This window comes from Vespula pensylvanica, chromosome 1, assembly GCF_014466175.1.
Source record: "Vespula pensylvanica isolate Volc-1 chromosome 1, ASM1446617v1, whole genome shotgun sequence".
Taxonomy (NCBI): domain Eukaryota; kingdom Metazoa; phylum Arthropoda; class Insecta; order Hymenoptera; family Vespidae; genus Vespula; species Vespula pensylvanica.
In genome coordinates, this window is record NC_057685.1 from 15,145,409 (window position 1) to 15,168,437 (window position 23,029).

Below are 23,029 nucleotides of genomic sequence, written 5' to 3' on the forward strand. Positions count from 1 at the left end.
AGAGAGAGAAAGAGAGAGAGAGAGAGAGAGAGAGAAAGAGACTAAAAAAGAGAAGAAGAAAGAGAGAGGGGTTAAGCACAAAGGTCGATATAAAGGGAGAAAGTGATGACCCCGCGTCGGAGGAAAAGCTTCATAAAGTAAATTACTATGTGCCACACGTATATCTTACGAGGATTAAGTACAGACTCAGTAGGGCTGGGATAAGCCAAATCACAACGTTTCTCTTCTTTTTTCCTTGTAACAACGACGATAAAGTTAAGGAAAGAAAAGTAAGAACGAGTCTAGACGATACATTGCAAAAAAGTCGGCGCGGAATTCGTTACGTTTGCATTGCAATACGTAAGGAGGAATTTAATTCTCTCTTTTTCTCATTCTGCGACCTTTTCCAATAACATGCCACTCAATGAATATTTTTATATTTAATGAGGTATCTCGAACGAATCGCGAATAACGGCTTAAGCATTTAATAAGACATAATTAATCGCAAACACGAGGGGGGTGAAGATGAAAAGGGTGGAATAAGGAGAGGAAGGCAAGCGAGGGTAAATGTTGACTGATAAAGGAACAAATTGAGATAGGGTGGGGGTATTGTGTGCAGTAGGTATTAAAACGGGTCTCTCCTAGCTCGTTCGTATTCTGTCAAGGGGGATTTTCACCGTTCTCACGACTCACTTCAACTTTTCTCTTCGAGAACTTTTCTTCATTTCTTACCAACACCAAATTCTAGCGCGTGGTAATCCCAGAAAATAAGTAAAGCGTATTTCGTTTATCCGTTGTTACCGACCAATCCTGTTAGAACCATGCTGCTTTTACTTTACCTAACGAAAATTCTTTCGCTTGTAAAACGAACGTCTCCACGGCCCTACTTCGAATCTTTATGGGGGAAGTATCGCGTTTTTTTTTTCAACTTCTCTTTCCGCGATTCTCGCTTCCATTTTCTTCCTTGCTTTTCTCATTGAGTTTAATCCAGCCAAGATATTTATTTTCAAATTATTTTCTCTATTCGTTTATTGCATTCGAAATTTTTCTACTTTCTCCGTTTTCGTTAATCTTTTACATATCTACCTTTTTTAATACTTTTCCCAGTAATCTCTGGTATAGCGATTCTCAAAGGAACGCATAGAAGAAGAATAAGAATCGATCTCTTTAGAGCGTCTTTTATCGTTAACCTCGACAGACAAAGGGTTTTGTTTAGAAAGTAGGCAAGAGTTCGCCGCTAGTTTTACATGCCTCGAACGTGTAATTCGATGAGCGTAGAAGTCAAATTCAAAACGAATAATACAAATTTCTCAGAGAAACAAACTAATGAAATTAATTAAAACGATCGTGATATATCTCACTAAGAGCTCTTCTCTTCTGTTTTAGATACCTCATAGTTTCCTCGCACAGCTACTTTCTGCTGCTATTTATCAAATGATAATAAAAGATATTTACCCGTACCTTTTCTATGTGTATTTATGTAAACGTAACTTGTGTCATTAATTTTATCAAAATTATCTTACAGAGATTTTGTAACTTTTCGATAAGACTTATGAATAAATGTTACGACCGAAGAAACGGAATTCACAATGGGCTTTTATCGTTAGTGGAATTCACTATGTATGGAAAAGTGTGCCGAAAGACGAATTAACATCCCGGTGATGGAAAATGCGCGAGAAATTACTGGACGAGAGAATGGGAGTATTTCACGTAAAAGACGAGAGTGCAAAAAGGGTCTCGCGAGGAAGAAAACGAAGGTGTAATTTCGCGCTCGGCAGAACCGCGAGTTATCCTCCTCTTTCCTCTTCTTCCGTTGCGCACTTCTCTATTTTTTATCGTTCTCTCTCTTTCTCTTTCTCCCCCTTCTCCCTCTCTCTCTCTTTCTTTCTCCCTCCCTATTCTCTCTTTTTCTCTACCTTTCCCTCACCACGGCGACAACAAAAAGTAAATGGCAATCGTATAATTTCATTCGTTAAGTATTTTCTCGTTTTCCAGTGCACGACTCATTCTCGAAGATCATTTGCATAGCCATGTTACTGCTATTCAATGCGTTCAAGTTAGACATTGTCAACCAGAATCGATCTTATCGCCTTGCATAAATCATGCGAGCGAACGTGTATTAAGTACCGTCTGTAAGATTTATGCGAATCATCGACTCGAGCGTCAATTAGCCAGAGGCGCATACTTGTTTGTGATTTCGCAATGGATCGCTACTGTGCTTTACCTTAAGGCATACTTGTTTGAATTTTAAGTCGTTCAGTTAGTACCCGCCGTAAATTTTGCATCCTTCTCCTTTACCCCTTTCTACCTCATCCACCATCGCCAACACTGAGGAATCGCGCCGCTTTGCACTATGTCTTTCAATGAGTTTGAATGGCCCTCAGCAGAAAAGTACGTCTGTAATGGGCGTCCTCTGTTCTCGTTAACGGTGTGATAGGCAAAGTATGGAAGGCATAGGCCACAACGAAGCACACGGAAACTTACCTATAACTTTCGGTGGTGACTCGAAATCTTGTTAAATAATTTGTTCCCTTTTCTGTAAGATTGTCTCTAGCGCATCACTATCTCTCGTTTGTTTCGCAAGAGACAGAACATTTACGATAAAATTAATATGTCTTGCCCAACGGCCGGACGTTTCTTTGATAATATTTCGAGTTTTCAGTCTTTCCACTTTAATCTAATCGCAATCTTCTATACATCAGTTAAATATATGTTATATATCATAGAAACCGTAGATCTCCTACAATTTATCCTATCATTTTTTTTTTCATCAATTTATTTTTTATCTTTTCTTTGCGATTTCTTTTTCTTCTTTATTTTTTTATTCTCCTTTCTTGCTCTTTTCTCTCTCTCTCTCTCTCTCTTTTTTTTTTAAACGATATTCTCCGAAAAAACGTTTGACAGAGTATGAAAAATAATGTGTAACTGTGTAAATCGAGATCAATTTGAAAATATTCGTTCATAGCGTTGGTTGCTTTATTATGATCTACCGCAATTCAATTGATATCGTAATTTTCGTTATCGTTAATCTCATGTAAGCTAAAATATAAATAGAAAACTCGATATTTTTGAGAGTAATTTTATGGAAATTGTCGCTGTCGAAATGAGGCAATCTAATAGTTCCCGTATTATTCATTCGTACTAATTGATCGTCAGCTATATGGCATCGATCGATTCAGTTTTGCGAAACGAAAACGATGCTATTGACGTTATCAGGGGTGAAAAAAAAGGGCGAACAAAATTCCGCGTTTCCGCATATAAATGTGGTTGCGTGAACGTGGCAACATAGAACTAGCGAGACGTAACGAGAAACAATGGGCGGAGTATTCGATTCTCACGTCTCGATTTTCTACAGAACGATTTATGTCGCTATAGAGCGTGTTTGTCGTTAGCATCGTTCTCCTGTCCTCTATCGACGGGACAGCAAGCCTGGAGGCTATTTGTGTTATAGCTTCACCGGTATATCCATTAGTAACTCAATACTTAAATGTAGTCCTGTAGTTTGGGCTACCGTGTTCATCGAGCAAACGAGCGAGAGAAAGAGAGAGAGAAAGAGAGAGAGAGAGAGAGAGAGAGAGAGAGAGAGATAGATAGAGAGATAGAGGGAACTTGTTTACATGCACTCTTACCTTGCCGCACGAACTACAAAACTCAGCATTACTAGAAGAATAGATCGATCAAATTTTTTATCGCATTAATTAACCTCTCAGGGTACTTTCGATTCTATGCCTCGAACGAATGGATTTCACGATCAACCGAAGAAAGTCGATTTAATTCGTATTCTTTTTTTTTAAATACATTTTTTAACAATTGATGATAGAAAATAAACGAGAAAGAAAGAAAAAGAGAGAGAGAGAGAGAATGAAAGATCGAAAAGAAGCTCTCTCTCTCTTAAGCTATGTGTATATGTATACGTAATATACTGGGTTAAGTTACTCGGGTATGTTTAAGCGGATAGCGTGTAAGAGAAAAGATAAATCGAGGAAATTATTTTCGGTATCGCCTCATTCAACGTGTTCGCTAGTCGAGCAAGCAAATTTGCTAAGTTCTATGTTTGAGAAACGATCTCCCTTGCTCCCGTTCCTCTATTTCTCTTTCTCTATCTCTCTCACTCTTTCACTGGAAATTATCGCGAGAGAGTACCTACCTCGAAAAGCAATTTTCACGTACAAACGTCGTTGAAATCGCTTTTCATTCTCGGTGGACGATGGATTTACGAAATTCGTCTCCTTCCTAGCCGAGCGTCGTCCTCGTCCCCGTCATCGTCGAGTTATGACACATAACGGATATTTTCGCACGCGCGATCTCCGAAGAAAGTCGAGAAACGTTCGATAATCCGATCACGTCCACGAAAGGAGAAGAATTCCATCTGAACTCTTTCCTCTTCTTTCCTATCATAGCTCTGGTCGGCACGCTTTCGAGTCCGTAGCTAGACTCTCATGACGGCCATTAATTGCTTCATTCTTCTCGGTTGGCATGCTACAGCCCTTGAATTTCCTAGCGCACCAGCTACGAAGATAGAAAATGTTCGTGTTTTTTTTTTCTTTTTCTTTTTTTCCCTTTTTTTTCATTTTCGATATAGCAGTCGTGAAACACAGCGAATCGTCGGAAAGGCTTGTATCGATTCGGATCGCCGATATCGTTGATTGGCCGAGAAAAATAACGCACTCGGTATAAAACGAGAACACATCCGATGAAAAGAAGTTCCCTCCTCGTGTCAGAGGAATGAAAGAGAACGTTTGAAAAATAGTGTTTGAAAAATAACGATTCAGAGAAAAAAATGAGAACGAGCCTCTGAGAATATTATATATATATATATATATATATATATATATAGATAGTCGATATTTGGTTGAATCCCTGTTCCGACTCGATCCGAGGCCTCGCACCTATCCTAGTCAATTCGACTAGTCGTCCGGAGGTCTCGATATCCTGCTTTGCTCGCGATATATAAATCGCGCTGAATCGTGCACGCGCTTGCTGTATTACAAACGTCGAGCCTTCGTACGCGCGCTATAATGATCGCGGCCGAGAGGAACTTGACACGGAAATCACATCGAGCGCTTGTAAATTCGACCGCAATATATTCGCGGCTGTGCGTTCCATCGGCCGTGCATTCGTACGAGAGTGCTGTCCAGTTCAGAGATTCGTTATTATTCTCTCTCATTACGACAGGCTCGCTTTACTATCGGTATTTTAGCAAGAATCGTGTTTACTAATAAATGTTCGATTTAATAAACGCAACATTGTTTCAACGTTACTTCTTTTAAAATTAAAATCATCACGGCTTTATCATCGTACAAACACATTTTGATTTTCGTGGTATACGATTTAACGCTTGATAGAGTAAATTATATTCCCGTTTGTAAATTAAAACGAGATACATTCTCCGTATCTACGTAGATGCAGATCGTTGAGCGTTATTTACGACGTAAGTATACGCTTTGAGTTGTGCAATGCAAGTCGTTATTGTTTTTCTTTTGAAATCGTTCTGAATGTTGTTTTTCATTTTCGTAGATGACAAATCACAGCTTGAAAAGTGTTTCTTCAAGCGTATACGAAGAAGCATAAATATGGTATAAACGATTCGTCATTTGCCGGAGTAAATATTAAGAGAGAAAGGGGATATTAAAGCGGGCGAGTCGAGATGAAGCGTAACTACCTCTCTAATTTTCGTTCCTTTTATCAATTCACACTTCTCGCGCGTAGTTGATATACATGAGAGCCGAGGAGGTATCGTACCAGGAAATCCATGCATTACTTATTCACATTTAAACTGTGCAGAAAGCATTACATTTTCAAAACAAACCGCTCACACATCGTTTGCACCTCGTTTGCACTGTGCGAATCTGGTTTTATGAGAATTTCACTAATGGCGACGTAGCAATTAGAACTTATTTTGCGAAGTGTCAAGTTCTCTCTTATATAAAAAAATACGAACGAGAAAGTCTATAGGAATGAGCGTTAAAACGAGTATTTTTTTTTCATTGATACTATGAGAAGCATACGTTATACAGAGTCGCGTATGTATGTTAGTATGGCTCGGGGTTCTCGAGACGACGATCCTTAAAATTTATGACTCTTTCGCTCGAGATGTCTCCTTGTTAAAGTCATTAGCGATTCGCATGAAATGAGAGGAAATTGGTTTGCATAATATGTCTGAGTTTTCATCGGTGTGTACTTGTTACATGCAAAGATAGTGGGAAAAATGTAACCGAGTCTGTCGCGTATGATGTCGGTTTCACGATGCTAACACACGAGTTTTCTGAAATTGAAAAAGATCTTAACCTGACACCTTTTACAAATCCCTGTACTACATTCTCTAGTGATATACGGTTTCCTCGAAAATATGAACGAGCAGAGTAGTAATATGTCGGTGAAGTTTCTCCTACGTAAGAGATGATTTACTTTTGTAAAAATGCTACGCTTCAACGAGTTCGTGTTTATATTATATACCATGAGAAAAAGGTGTTCCCGACATTCGTCTAGAAAAGTAAGACGAGCGTTTGCTGGACATTTACGATAGATCGTTCTGTTTAAGCGGATTTAGAACTCTCCTTGTCTTTCTCTCTTTCTCGAATAGGTTTTTCACCGAATGCGCGCTTCTGTCGTCTCGCGAAAGAAAATGCTTTCGTTCGCTTATCCCTCCGGTTGCTATTTGCAAGACGTCTACGTAGAAAATCGTACTGTTTTTCCAGACCATTTTTCTCGGCCGCTTCGATAGTCCGGAAACTAAAGAGAGAAATTGTACGACGAGAGTACGACGTCGATGTAAATGTACTTCATAAATCGATTGAAACTTTGGTCCAACTGGGCAGATGGAAAGTTCACTTGAACGTTAACTTACTCCTGTTAACAAAGAACGTATCACCAAAATCCACCCTTTATAGTCGTTACCCTGATGGAAAAAGAGAGAAACGTCGAGCGATAGCACGGAATGAAAATAAAAGAGGGATGACGCTCGAACGTCCGTGATTAATCTATTCGTTTGTCAGTCTCGTTAATCCTTCGCCATCCACTATTTTCTACTCTTGTTTATCATGCTGTGGCCGCTATTCCACTCTCGAAAAGGACACTCGGAAAAATATTCTACGTATGTCGCGACAACATCGTTACTTTTTATCTTGAAAAATGTTCACCGATGAAACTAAAACTAAATACTTCGAATACGCGAATGAAAAATTTAATCAAGATAGAGATATATTCTTTCCAAAGATTCTCTGTCATTTTGACGAGTAGATATTCATACGATCTAAGGTAATCTTATCGATCCGCCGAATTGATTTCATGAAGAAAGATCGAACGAAATGACGGAAGAAGGTCCAGGAAAATGGGAGAACGAATTTCGGGAGAGTAACATCCTCGTAAGTTCCTTCGGTCCAGTGAATATCGACGAAGACAGATTCGGTAAAGCCTAGGCTAACGGTAATCGATCGGTTCGAAACAGTGATTAGCGTGTAATCGAATAAGGCCGAGCGATCGTCGATTAGCGATAACCGATAGCCATCCCGCTTAGGTAACCGATAAATTGCTACACACTCTCCTGATTTCTGTCGCCCTTGGCTACAGGAAATATATCTACATACACATCACACAAATATATACGTGTATACACTTGCATACATTTATGTACTACTCTCGTGTACTCTCGTACACGTCAATTCCGAAAATGCCATTGTTTCTTTAGGATTCGCCTATCTCTCGTGCCATTCGATATAGATTGACTCTAGATTAATTACGATATGTCGAACCAATTGTCAGAATTGTATTCAAGATATATTAACGTTTTGTAAACGGAAATACAATGCTATTAATTCAATCACGAAACGTTTCATTGTTCGTTTAATGACAACAAATACGTATATATTTAGATATATTAGATAGATATATCGTTAAAGAACTCGATAGAAAGGACCACCCTGCGCATACTGAAAGTCGAAAGCACACTCGATTCGATAAATGGGTGAGAACAAACTCGGAACATTTAATTCGAAGCTCGAACAAAAAGTTAGGTACTTTTTAACGTTTTTAAAATTATATTATTGAAATCGTGTCATGCCAGGATTTAGATCCTTTTGTGCAATGGAAAGTTACGATATATAGGAACGTCTCTAGAAATTTATTTACCGCGTCGAAAGCGAATAAAGCAGAAGTAAACGATAAAAGAAGAGAAAACGATGGGAGTATAAGAAAGAATAGGGATCCACTCTTACGAGTTCTTACTTCGTTCTGTCTTAACTGGAAGCACGTAAGAGAGGACTATGAGTCTTTCTTTGAACGTTTCAGCAAGGGGTGAAGGGAGAAGGAGAGACTAGCAAAGAGAAGTTCGTTTTCCTTTTCCATTTATTTTCTCTCGAGATGAGACTATAGATGAAAAGCTAATCGTCGACGACTTACCTTTCATGTTTTCTATTTGGTGATACGGAGCAACGCAATTATATTCGTTTCTTGAAGCGAATCATTAAAAAGAATCGTTACGATCGTTTACGTAACGTTCATGCAAAGAAGAAGAATAAAGAATGAAGAAGAGTCATGAAAGAAAATGAGTTTGAATAAATGTACTTGTTAATTCATTCAAAGAGAGTAAAGTAATGGAAACGTTCGAATTGTTTATGAAGTTATTACCAACGAATATATCGTTCGTTGAGAATTTCCTTATTTTCCTATTTTTCTCAATGGTATTATCATCAAACACTTTGTGTTTCCACTTATTCGTATCGGGAACGTGGAAAGTCGCTAGACGATTTGAAATTCAACGATGCCAGACGTTGACCGCATGAGATACTACTCACTCTCCCTATTTCTCCGACAACAGTGCAGCTGTGACGTTACCCTCGAGTGGCCGAAGGAGCCTTGTTTTCGAGCTATTATTACTCAATACTAGTTTCTCTGTTAGAAGGAAAGAAAGAGTAAGAGAGAGAGAGAGAGAGAGAGAGAGAGAGAGAGAGAGAGAGACACGATCTTTGCTAGTCGAGTAACTTCCGAGTTTCGTGAGTCTCGGAGAAACATTTCTCACAATCGAGAACAATGCTACGGAACTTTGATAAACACCGGCTTCCGAATGAAACGAATCTCCGGATTTACTTCGTTCCAAGTCGATTTCGGTCGGCTATCGATGAGATATTTTACTGTCTAAACTTTATCGTATTACGTCAATGTGTGCAACGTCGAGGCCTTGAGACATTTTCTTGTAGATCGTCTTTCGTGATAACCAAGATACCATCGTATCTATCCCGTCCTTCCTCTACGACTTACCGAATAAACGAGATTACGGATAACGAAGAAGAGTAGGAAAGAGGTAAAGAGAAACTAGAGAAATTGCCTTACGAAAAAGACGAAGACCGTCGAAGTTAATGGAAAGAAGCAGAAACGACCTAGAGGATGTCGCGAACATTAAGAATTCGGAGGGTTCTTCCCTGATATCTTTTACCATCTTTTCCATCTAAAATCCTATCGTAATAAACACATTTCCGTCTTCAAACGATATATTCGTAAGCGCTCACAAGGTCTTTAGATTTATGTAAGTCGTATGGCATTTCTTGAAAATTTTTAATTAAAAGGAAGTAGATTCATACGGATCTCTTTGAATATTCACTTTTTAAGCTTGTTAACTTGAGAAGATTTTCGATCGGTGAACGTGGATGTATGAAATTTATTTTAATTAAAAATAAAATAGTTAGGATAAAGGAAATTTTTGATAAATTAATAAATCGTAAAATGAAAAATTGAAACAGCTGGTATTTATTGGACAGCATTTTAAATAAATGATCAGTATTTATAATAAAATATCAGTATCTAATATAAGTGCCGCAACTCTGACATAACCCTGATTATTATTTATACCGACCAAAATATTCATATATATTGATCATTTATTTTACAAAATATCTACTTAATTACTATTAATAAAAAAAATACTGACTAAATAAATTGAAGTGGATTGAAACATGTAATGATTTTCGTAGGTATTTGAGAGTGAAACAGATGATTTATTTATTTCGTTTTAAAAAAAGTGAAATCTCCGTAATAAATTCATTTCCCAGTTGCGGTTAATAGTTCCATATTGGTCATTGCGTTAAATAAGACGTCATTAACTAATAAGTTGTCTTTTTTTTAGAAAATATCTTACTTTGTGATCCATAAATTTTTTGTTTCATTTAATTTAACAATTAGTATTACTTTTGCATATATTATACGGAAAAATTGTTATTTATTAAATACTTGCAGAATTGTTTTTGTTTTCTTTTTTTCCTTTTTTCAGAAATAGTATAATTTCCTTGCGATATATCTTTTAAATTGATTTCCTCTCGTAATTTATAGGCATTTCATAGTAAAACGTTTGAAAATTGAGTAATTAAATCGGGCATAAATTTTAATTATCCGATTCTTGTACGCGGTTGAACGTTCTATCGATCAAAGTTCTCGATGTTGAATGGAATACGTTATTATTTTTGTTCGTCTACTTGGATAATTAATGGATACATTAATTATATAGAAAGCTTCGTATCAGCTGATTAATTTTCACGTTACTTGATATCGCATTCTATTAATTGTTGTCATGCTATCCGATCGCGAGCCCAAAGAAATGTTATAAAAACATTTTAATTTTCGTCGATGCAAGTTCAACGAGGTAGCGATATTGAATTTTCATAAAGATATAATTTTATATTAATTCCAAAGTGAAATTTTACAATGTATTTTAATAAATTATATAATTGCGATCAGGATATTGATATAATTTACAAATATTTCATATAAGAATAAAATATATGAGAGAGAAATTGGTAGAATAATTTAAATAACTTCTTATGCGATTAATTAAATTTTCATGTCAGGTTAAATATTTCGGCTTTAGAGATTGAGCCATTTAATCGTTAGATTATGCGCTCCTATCGTGTTATTTTCCAAAAATCATGTTATGTTTCGAGAAAGCGTGCGCGTGAAAGATCATTTATATATGTCAGAAGTGTTAGATATTACGGTAATGCAGTACTCTCGTCTTACACATTGTTTGCCTCGCATCCGATATTCGAGTGAACGAACAACTCGCGGAATGAATCAGCTTCTTGCGTTAATACAATTCGAAATTAATGTTGTGCTTCCGATGCATCGTTGAGTTGTACTTAGTAAATATGTGTATGCTCATTGTTTCCACGGGTATAAGCAGAGTGAAAGTTTTCTAAGTTGGTTCTATTCGTACGTCTTAGGAATCATGATCAAATGTTAATAATTTACTACACCATACGCTGAGAAGATAAGAGGCAGAGAAAGAGAGAGAAGAGAGAGAGAGAGAGAGAGAGAGAGAGAGAGAGGGAGGAAGGGAGTAGTAGTAGGGCGGAAAGGGAGGAGGTGGAAACGAGATAGGATGACACGATTTCTGTCGCGAGACTTGTAATTTTAGCGATCAATCTCAGTGGAATCCGCGGATCAGTGTTGTTCGAAATCATGGCCAATGCGTGTATCTCACGGTAAAGGGCTTTTCCACGATATCGGCTCCCAGCACGAGTGATAACGACGGTCGTTAAATCGTTACGGTGACCGATGGTGTATCGATTACTGACATGGCGGGAGTGGTCAGATACTAAAATCCGTTGTAAAAATCATCGAGTTTTGCGGTGATTGTTGGTGGATTGCCGATTTACTTGGCCGATCGACTTTCGCTTCGCTAATTCTTCGTTTACTCGCTTCAACTAATAAACTTCGTATTTCACTATAGACCAACGGATTGAGTAGAAATTGTTTAAGCTACGCAAACGAAGAGATAAAACTAAAATATGGATATTTGTATTGTATATACGGGAATATCTAGTAATAGCTAGAGGACGATGGTAAAAAGAATAAAAAAACTCAGTGACGGATTTACGTACAGACGGTGGAGCCATGTAAGAGAATAGAAATTTATTTTCTATAATAAATTTTTATTTAACAAATTTAAATTTAATATAATATCTATATACAATTTTTATTTCTATATTTTTTACTATAATCGAGTTTGTGACATACTATGCGCATTTCTCACTTCATCATTTGCATGAACGATTGAAGCGAAAAAAAAATGTATATATATATATATATATATATATATATATATATATATATATATATATATTGTATAGAATTGATTTATTTTAATGGGGTCCCAGAAATTTGTAACGCTTCGGATCACTCGAAAGCTAAATCCGCCACTGGACATATTTCGTGCGTACAATGAGCTAGCTATCCGCTTTGAAATACATACATACATCGTTGATACATACATCGTTGATATCGAGAGCATTCTTTACGGCATTAATGTGGTAAATCAAACAATATCCATAGAGAAAGAGAGAGGGATAAAAAATATATACGTGCGACTTTTCGAAAATATTTTTTGCGTTTCATCGTTCACGATTTTATTTATGAAATTATTTTCCATATAAATAAGACGATTGTCGAGAGCGCTCGATGATGAGTTACGGAAGTAAGTACATCGAAGAGAAGCGAGAGAAAGAACGATCGATCGATCGATTAAACGGCTCTACTATCCCAACACGTGAAACGCACAAAAAGTCACGATAAACGTGGCAAGAACAAATCTCCCTTAAGCCGCTTCCTGTCGTCGAACAGGATCCGCCCGTTGTACTTACGTTGGTTGATCAGTAATCCACCTCGTTCGCTCCCTTACGCGCGATACATAGTAATAAGAATGTAGCACATGAAACGACTCGACACGAAGGACAATTAACTTTATCTATGTTCTTCGTGTTCGTTTCTTTTATCGAAGAGAACGAAACGCTTTATCTCGCTTCTCATCGTCTACGATAAATCGTCATTTAAGAAACAAGACAACGAAAGGCGAGTAGCAATTTATAAACGTCATCCTTGTGTAAAGATTATTATTACTAACGATTCAGATTTATATAAGTCTCGTATTCTTTGATCCAAGGTTTAACCCTGAGCTGACTTATACCGTAATATAATTGAAATGAAGTTAGGTTATTTTATATAATTATAAGTTACCTCTTGCTTTATATTTTTCTAAGCACGCTTGAAAGATCCTTCGAATTGTGACGTTTTTTGGTTGCCTTGGACGTTGATATTTCGGTCATCCGTAAACTCGAGGTTTTCATAACTTTTTACAGATGTATGAGCGGTATATAATACAGGACCGTTGCGTGTTTCCTTGGGAACTCAGGGAATTAAGCACGCGAACTAGAACACCGATGAAAATGTCTGAGTAGTATGCTTTCGACGGAAGGTGAAAGCACAAAATCTTTCTCGTTTTCCTCTAGAGTACAAGTTGAAAACTGGGTGATATGACAGGGAACGAGAAAATGGTATATTTTGGTCGTAGGTCCAACGTGCAAGACATGCAGTATACGAAAAGAGCTTTGGAAATGGTTGGTTATACGGCTCTAACGAGCATCAGAGGAAAGAGTTGTTAAGAGCAGTTGTACGTATGTAAAGGCAAAGGTTTCTTTGACGATACTACGATACCAATGTAAGTAAATTAATACACGTTTCCCATATTAAAGTATGGTAAATCAAAACTATTGGATGTAACAAATCACGTAAGAATTCTTATTAATAGAGAATTCGTTGTTTTATTAAAATATATTATGAAAACTCTAGTCGGATAACGATTTAGAAAAAAGAAAAATGATTCTTTTATATTTATGGCGAGACAAAAAATACGAATTTAATTTAGAAAGGATAAGCCGTGCATTAATAAAAATGTTCGTCAAGGGCAAAGGATCGCGACGGTTTTTCAACTTGTCCCTGGAGCAAGAGAAGAATCTTTGCGGCATTTCTTCGGGTCATAACGAATAGGGAGTGTAATCTTGTAAACGCGCGTCGTACGTCAACGTGATCGTTTTGCATTTCGGCGTAGCTAGAAATGTCGCACGGATGAAGGAGCGGACGTCGAGTTGGATAAAATCAGAAGCGAGAGTATGTTGCTCTTGGGAAATAAAGGACGAAGGAGCACACGCAGAGAGACTGGGGAACAAGTTCTCTAGCTCCGTTTCTGTGGTCCACCCCTTGTGACTCCTTCTTCTTGCGCTCGCGTGCACGTACGTACGAGAACATGTAAGAAAGGAAGGAAGAGAGAGATAAAGAAAGAGAAAGAGAAAGAGAAAGAGAAATAGAAAGAAATAGAAAGAGAAAAAGGGAAAGAAGGAGAGAAGATGAAAAGAAAAAAGTGCTGGATCGTCGTTGCTAGTTTGAAATTTCAAATTCATTTACGTGCAAGCCGCTGCGAGTTTTAATCCGCTTTAATTATGAAAAATCGTCGAGCGCCGACGGTTTTCCTCCCTCTTTCCTTTTCCTCTCTCATCGTCCGTCCGACTTCTCTCCAGACATTTTGCTCTTTCTCCCTCTCTTTCTCTCTCTTCTCTCTCTCTCTCTCATTCTCTCTCTTTCTCATTTCTTTCCTCCGAAGGTGCATCATCATCAACTTCGGTCCTTTTCGCCGGTCGATTCATCGTTTCTCGTTTATCGCTGCTCTTTACGTAATTAAGTTGATTACGCGGATACTTCACCGACATGATATTTGGCCCTTTATAATAGCAGTTTTAATAAAAGCTTGATATTGAAAAACGAGGAACAACAGTCGATTGCAATATCGTAGTATCAAGGATCTTATCACTTCGTTACGTTTTGTAATACGACGTCTGGTATAAATCCCTGAGATTCACAGTTATGTGTGTATCTACGTTTGAAAGAATCTGCTTGGGTGTATATCTTTTAGAGTTTCGAACTATTTCATGCGTTTCAAATGGTTTCTAATGAATTTTTTAACCTTATACTACGGATGAGAGAAAAATTACGTCAGCGTTTCCGTCTCGTTATGATTCATATCATTAAAAATTGTATTCAACAATGTTAAGTATATGTATACTCTTTTCGTTTTCTCGCTTGCTTTAAAACTGTTGGCCAATCGAACACGTGCTCGAATTCTTGATATATCATAATTTCCAAAGCTTCTTGTTCCACTTCCTGAAATTCTTCAAGTAACTGTCGTGCCTATCAACGGAATAAATTATTTTTCATAAGATGAAGTTTGAAAGATAAATGAACTTTCTAACGACTTTGTATAATTAAAATAGAAAAAAACGACTTAACGGACGTGCGATTACTTTAAGAAATCGTTTAATCGTATTGTAATGAATTGATTTGATTTTCACCTCTTCTTGAATCTTAGATCTTTCTGGGATCGTTAATTCTATATCTTTCAAGGGCTTCGGTACGATGTAAGGCAAGGATATCTGATCACGATCTTCCAATTTATGATCGACTTCTTGCTCCGGAAAAAGAAAAGTTACGGTCTCCTTGAAAATCTGGTCGCGTTGTTGCAGGATCTCGCGAATATTCTTTTCTTTTTTTTGAGCTTCTTGGCGTATTTTTAAAATTGGCGCTCGTTGTCTCTCAAGAACGTCCCTCCTGAGACCTTTTTTCTCGAGAACAGTTATTTGCATGCGTTTCATTTCCATCTCACGCCAACGTTCTTTAGTATCCTCTATAATTTGCCAAGGCTTCCGTCTCTGAAATATTTCAATCGTGATATTATTTTACTCGATCGAATATCAAAGAATCTATCTAACTAAAGGGAAATCATTCTCAAGAACGAAGGTCAATAACGACTAATAAACTCGATCACAATACCGATCTCCATCCATTCTTTCTTTTGTAAGATAGGTATATCATACTTTTCCTTTCGCTCTCTCCTCTTCTTTGGCTTTCTTTAATAGCTCGGCCATTTCTTCTTGATGCTTTATTTCCGCTTCTATGCGTTCCTTTTCTATTTTCTTCTCGTCTAATTTCTTTTTCTTATCGATCCTTTCAAAGTTCTTTTTGTTCCAAGCGTCTTGCCATTTTTGAAATTCAGATATCTACTCGTACAAAGCGAACGTTTGTATTAGTTTCGTATCGAAATGGCAATTGATAATAAGCGATAAGTAGTCGGTTTACCCTATTGACTTGCTGATCGAAATAATCTTGCATCCACTTAATGTCGCTAACATCGAACGTCAATAATATTGGGGGAGCGGTGTATATCCTTAGAGTACCATTATAGTCGCAGATTGCCATGCATTGTGGCTCCAAGGGTAACTCGTGTGTATAAATGCCCATAATTATGTGACCGGACACGCTTTGCGTAATAGTCGGTTCTTGACTCCTAACGATAAAGTCCCAAATTTCCATAGATCCGTCTAATCGCGCCAGAACTAAAATCGTTGGTCGAAAGTTGACCCAGCTGCAACCCGTGTAACTAAATAAAAATGAAACTTTGTATTTCGGAGATAAGTCCATGGAAAGTAGTTTCAATGCGTAACCGAAGTTTCATTTTATTTTATAAACGTAACGTCGTTCTATACGCTCGTATTTTATACCCGTAACAAGAACCAGCCGAGCTTCAGGCGATGAAGAGATCTTGGACCAAACGATGTATATGTGTGTAACAACGTCGAAAGGTAGGGGCTCTATCGAAAATAGCTTTCATTAACGAAGCGGTGTTGGTGCTCGTGTTGTAACCGTAAGTTATGGCTGTATTGTCATGCAGATCATACCGAAAGTTCGGTTTCCACTAGCGAAAACTACATACAAGCGATGCATCCAAAACGAGCGAGGTGCTTGCGCAGCAATACGAAACGCTACTGCGGCAATTACATGCTGTGCATTGCGGCAATTTATCGTACGAGCTGCTCGTTATTTTTACTACGGATGAAACGCAGCCCATTATGGCACGTATGTATGTTTACGTATATTCATACTGTCACTTCTCGATTCTATATCGACGTTTCTCCTAGACAAGTAATCTATTTCTAGTCGATCGATGACCTACATTTTCTTTCATCGTATCGCGATATATATGTCTATATCGAGTCTATACGTGTTTAAGCCGATCCATCGACGTGATAATGAATGTGATAACGAACGTGATAACAAACGAGAATGGGAAGAGGGTTGAGTAGGTGAAGTAAAAAGCAGCGATATTGGATTTTTCGCTTACCGCAGTTGCGATTTTTTCCAAATAACCGGCTCCCCAAAGTCCTCCCTCCAAACAGCAAAAATATTTCCGCCCACGGTAGCAACGATTTTCTTGTGATACTCGGATCTCGCGATGTGCGTAACCGGTCCATTATGTATACGCTTTATCCACTTCCATTTGCATTCTTCTCGTCTAAGCAAGTCATTGTCCTCAAATCCCTCCCAAGTAATGAGTCCGACGTAACCTGCGGATTCCGATAATCCGTCGTTTGCTTGACAATAATATCAAACTTGATGCGATAAGAGCGAAGCCTACCTTCGACTGTGCCAATAAAGATTTCTGGTTCCATTATGTAATCGGGCTTCTCTGATACGAATTTATAATATCGTCTTATTGTAATGTCCGTTTTGATAGCTGGAAATAGTTCCTCTCTCTTTAATTTCGGGGAGTAGATGTCGAACGTGCTTAACATCGGACAGCGACTCTCGTTCGGATATTGAACGATGAGAGTATAATATGGTTTCCAAAGACGATCGAACGATCGAAAGGGTGAAGTGAATTCCATCAGTTCGGGAGGCAATGGTTTTTTCTGTTCTTCTTTCTGAACATCCTTCCTCGGTATGTTTTCCCTTCGAACAGATTGCATTTTAGTTAGATCCGTCTATGGAGAATGTTAGGATTCAATCAAAGAAGGAAGCTAAAGGAATTCGATATGCGATTTGACGAGCGATCGATGATTAGAAAGGAGGAGCTATCCATCAATTTTCGAATGTACGCGCAATGTTAGTGAGAGTGCACTAGAATGGTGGATATACGACGGAGTTACTAGGGCCATTAGAGTTCGGCAGACTCGAGAGTTTCACGAAGAGGGATGAGAAGCGAAGATGGAAAGTGGTGGGCGATCGCGGAGAATGGCCGGTTAGGATCGGCCAGAGGATGCAGACGTTTCTCTTGGCCGTTTAGCTCGCGACAAGTTCCTCAGGGGGCGTGGACGAACATTCAAAGTCACTAACTTGGCTCCCGGCAGACGGTCGGTGTAATTCTCGCTGGTGGTTATCAATTGGCAGCTCAGGTCGTAGCTCACGTTATCTAACGTCGAGTTGACCCTGCGGCTCTTTAATGAGTTCGCTTGCCGCTGACGTAGTCAGTCGGAAGGATGAAAGACTTTAAACGAGCTTGGAAGACGAACGGAGTAGAATGCTAAGAGCTTTGCTCGGAGAAGCTTCGGTAAACGAAGGGGAACGATCAGAGGAATCGCATTCATCGATCGCGATTATAAACATTGGGTTTTAGCGTAAAAAGAAAGGAGTACGGTATCGTTATTTAGTTTTCAACGCTGTGCGTTGACGACGATAATCCGAAATACGTAAGCGTTGTGATGACTAACTTGAGGTCCCAAAAGGCGATAGTTCCATCCATGCTACAGGTAATGAATTGCAAAGGGAGATCTTCTAATGCCGTATCGTTCTCCAAAGATTGGATTCTACCGTTCTTCTCAACCTTGTGGTAAGGCGGTATCCAAGCTATTTGGCTTATGGTACTTTTCTGGCTATAATACGACGAGGACATCGCCACTGGTCTTACGATCGACCATTCAGGGATTTCTTTTATCCACGTCATCAGAGACCGCAAAGTAACTTTATATTTTATTTGAGCGGAAGTGTGCACTACTACCGCTTCTATGCTTTCGATTTTACCCGGTATAGACCAAATGCTGATCTGAATGATGCAATGGAAATATCATAAAGTGCTTTGCTATTCGTGTCTTCTTATGACTCTCGTAACAAATAAATTCTCTTACCTTTATACCCGTCGTTTCGAATATAGTGCTTACCTGACCGTTTGCACAACCACCAATGATGGTGTTACCATCCAGAGGACAAATGGAGATCGACGTGATCTCCCTGTGGCATTCCAAAATCAACTTCGGAGACAAACAATCATTAAAGGACCATATTAATGCTACATTGTTACCCTTACAATCTCTGAGGACCTACGAAACAACGATAAAAGAGCATGATCGTAATATTATAACGTTGTGATACGATCCTTTTTATATCTAACTTCGCATACTTAAATTGATTGTAATTAATATGCGTCCTTTAGATTTAAATCACTATCTGAATAACTGTTAATATCATTATCTACCTGATCGTACACTTCTTGAGCCAAATAGTATTCTGATTTGGCGAAATAAGTATAGGTCACGCAAGCGATATCACTCCATACAGGATGCCAGGATAGATCATTGATGACCTTGTCTTCTGTTTGCTGCTTGCTGTAAAAACTTTGATGTTCTTTGTATTCTACCGGTATCGGTGCTTTCGTGTCTCTTTCGTAATGCACCAAATTTGTATAATCGTCCGCATAAATATCCCACGTCGCGTTCATTTGCACCTATTTCGATTTATAGTTTGCACGTTTTGCAAAAAATCATAAATAAAGGAAGATAGAAATCACACGTGTAGATATTTACAAAGGATATTTAGACGGGTGTTAAAATGCAAACCTGATCGCATATAATGTCGGTATAACGTCGTAGAAATCTCGTGAGATTCTCGGTATCTTCTTCCGTAAAGGCGGATATATCGATCGGCTTGTACTCATATTGGTATTGAAACGAGGAATTTACGGGTATTGAAGGCGCGGTCTGGGCGTCGTTGTCCTTGATGCTGGGCGTCACTTGCGTGGGCCTGCTTATCGTGCTTCGTGACACGTTCTCGAATGTCTGCCGATATGGCAGCAAGTCGATGTATCCGTCCCTTTGATCGTCCGCTCTCCTGTCTACCAGATTCATTGGCACGTTGAGCAAATTCGCCGTAGATACGACCTGTTTATCGTACGTGATAATACGATCGACTTAATACTCTCTCTCTCTCTCTCTCTCTCTATCCCTTTCCCTTTCTCCCTCTCTCTTTCTCTTTCCGTACGGCCATTTGAGCTCTTGCGGTGGGATAACATTGTTCGATTATTTCGTAGATTTATAGGAGAAACTATAATGGAGAAAAAGTGTAAGTATGTTTCCATGTAAGTGTATATATACCTCGATCTCGATTTGGGGTCTTTGATTCTTGATAACATTCTCGTCGACCTCCTTGCCGCTTCCCAGATCCTTCCACTCGGCTGGTTGCTTGTAAACGGCGTTCCTCACGCGAATCTCGTGACTCCGCCTCTGAATTTGAATTTGCTGCAATACGTTTTCCTTTGCCTCGGTGCTTAGACAAATGTAAAATTGGCCCTCCTCGGTGATAGAAGGGGCGTAACCGATCAGCATTCTCCTTTCGGGATACTCAAAGATCTCGTCTTTCATGGCTAAGAACTCGCTACTCTCGGAGTGAAGCTGCAGATCGTCTTCGATAGTCTCCTTTTGCACCCATACCCATGGATATTCCGTGGTGACGTTTTCACCGATGACGCAACCAAGCATTTGTTGAACCGAAGGAGATAAATCGATCCTTGCTATACCAGCACCCTAAAAATTAGATTTAAAAAACATTTCGCTTCTAAGGAGAACCTATATTTTCTCTCGATCGATAAAGAATATTTAACCATAGATATGGAGTAACGAATTTCCAGTCGTTTTGGTGGAACTTCTTCTTCTACTTTACCAAGTTGCAAGATATCGTAATACGAAGGGCCACTGGCTTCGTAAGCATCTAGCTCATATATCGTTTTCCTTCGATCGGGAAACTCATCGATGAGCTCTATATGAACTCTTTTTTTCGCCTTCTTTTCCCAATCCTTATCTATATTTCGTAGAAACGATAGAAACAGAGAAAATCAGACAGCCAAGCGAGACGATCGAGAACTATTAAAGATCTAGCACCTATTTCCTCGTACTCTCCCTCGTCGATTTCCATTTCATCTTCGTCTACATACATTTCTTCTTTTTCTGCTACTACTACTCTTTCTTCTTTTTCTTCTTCTTCTTCCTTTTCCTTCGCGTCTTCTTTCTTTTCTCTTTTCTCATGAACCGCATCTTCGTCATCGAAAATTTCATTCTCGTAATTGTACTCTTCGTCTTGTTGACGATCATCGGCTTCTCTTTCATCAGATTTTTCCATAGTAATCATCAACGACGCGTCGCATGACTTTAATACGATATGAATTCTCGGTGAGTATTTCGGGAAATGAAAGAAACAAAAGACGTTTCGAGTTCTCGAGCCACTCGAGTATTTATCGAGATTCTTTCCGTGGAAAGCGAGTTTTAAAATTCACAATCCTGCCGAAAGGTTATGGAAATGCATAGACACGCGTTGGAGATGAAGAGATAACGATTTAGAGGGAAGATACGAGGTAAGCGGGGAAAGGGACTATCGTTAAGGACTCCCGTTGCGAAATAATCCTGAAAACTAATTTCACCGTGAGCTGCGTTACCAGCGACGGCCGGCGTAGCAATGATACTCTGTTGGCCGTGTCGCTCTTCTGCTAGGAACTCGAGTATAGAGGAAAAGGGTGTATGAACTCGGAGATATGCGATATGTGTGTGCGAAGATGAGGAGGTAAAGGGAGTGGGTTGAAAAGATGGAAGTACAGCGGAAAGTGAATGCGGCTCGTCGAGGTAATTTCGGTCCTGCTTCATCTGACCTTTAATCTAACCCTCTCCTATCACGAAGATTCTGCTCTTTTCTCGGCCCTTATCGGCCTACTCTCGTCAATGAGTTTATCGCCTTACTCTTTATCATCCAGACCTTCATCATCGATCTTCGTTCTCCTTTATAATAACTATATCGAAGAAATAATAATTCTGTGAATCTTAAAGGATGGAAAAGTAGCGTATTATATTTTACTATATTATATTTTGATATTCCACTTCTCCCACACTCTTGGGAGAAGAAAGAGGAGAATACGAGTGGATATAAGTTATGGAGAAGACTGGTTCACGTACATTTCGGAAAAGATATTTTCAACCTTCCTATCTCCGGGCGTATTCCATTCGTTTATTCGCACGAATGCCGGATCGCGATCCCACGGTAAAATACATCGTGAGATACGAATTGGAGTTATATTCGAGCGGGAGACGAAAAACTTTTTATTGTGTTAGTCCAGTAGCTGAGATGTAAAATACCACGTTAAACTTTCGAGTGAAACTTTTTTACGAGTTTTATGAAAGAACGGCTAATTTAGTTTCTCCGTTGCGTCTATCGCTAACGCGTTGCGAATAACTTGGAATTTTTTATTCCGCCATAGACTTCATTCACTTTGTCTCTTTGCGATCAGCTTGTAGAACGTCATAAGGAGCATAGCTCGATAAATATTAAAATCTATTTCTTTTTTCTCTTATTTTTCGAGCCAATATCGTTTCTTTTTCGAATTAATATCGTTTCCGGATTGATTCGTTCAAATAAATCGTATTCGTAGTTGATAAAATAAATACGGAGTAAATCGCGTGGCCTCTCGTGATCGTGATATTTATATATACTTTTTATCAAAAAAAAAAAAAAAAAAAAACGTTTCCCCATCGGAGAAACCGATTTCCACTTAGTGGTTCGTTAAATTTAGGAGTTTCTCTTGGATCGTACTTATCCAGTAAAAGCTAAGAACTATAGAAAGCCTTCCTCCGTTTGCTGAGTTGAGATATAAAGATACGAACTTTGTTATTGTTTCTGCTCTAATATCGGTGAAACGTCACAATCAGTTTCCAAACTTTTCTCAAATTTACCTTTCTAACTGATAGTCAGAGAAAAAGTTATCTATACATTTACCTATTTCTATACGGATTAATGGTCTTTTTCGGGAGAGAGGAATGAAAGTTAATGAAATTGTACCGGTTGGATGGAAGAGAGGTATAAAAGTGTTCTTTCATGTCAAACTCGTGAAATCGTTTCTCTCTGATATCGGCTATGTATAGATCACTAGGTATGTAGTGTTGTACGTTCGCGAGTTCGCAAGCTCGCAAGCTCGGGTACGCTGGTTCGCGGCTGGTACCATGCTTGCAGCATATCGGGTTAACGAGAGAGCGTGCACGTAGGATAGTCGTGATTAGAGAGTGGAGGTCCTGCAGAGATGGACGGACGGTTGGTTAATTTTCAATTAACTAAGCGCTGCCTGCTGGAGGACGACGTTGGGATTATACGACGA

At 38.7% G+C, this 23,029-nt stretch overlaps 1 protein-coding gene across 1 annotated transcript; it reads right to left on the reverse strand.

Moving 5' to 3' along the window:
- Positions 1-14,399: 14,399 nt before the first annotated feature.
- On the reverse strand, positions 14,400-21,012 carry LOC122633341 (dynein axonemal intermediate chain 3-like). The gene is made up of 13 exons (XM_043821136.1): positions 20,851-21,012; positions 20,498-20,689; positions 19,992-20,420; positions 19,458-19,778; positions 19,097-19,345; positions 18,783-18,941; positions 18,332-18,667; positions 17,264-17,609; positions 16,970-17,192; positions 15,928-16,228; positions 15,666-15,848; positions 15,144-15,500; positions 14,400-14,982 (listed from the first exon to the last, which is right to left on the reverse strand). Exons 1-13 carry the CDS (start codon positions 21,010-21,012, stop codon positions 14,842-14,844), a joined length of 3,399 nt encoding a protein of 1,132 aa, XP_043677071.1. The 3' UTR covers positions 14,400-14,841.
- Between the last annotated feature and the right edge of the window lie 2,017 nt (positions 21,013-23,029).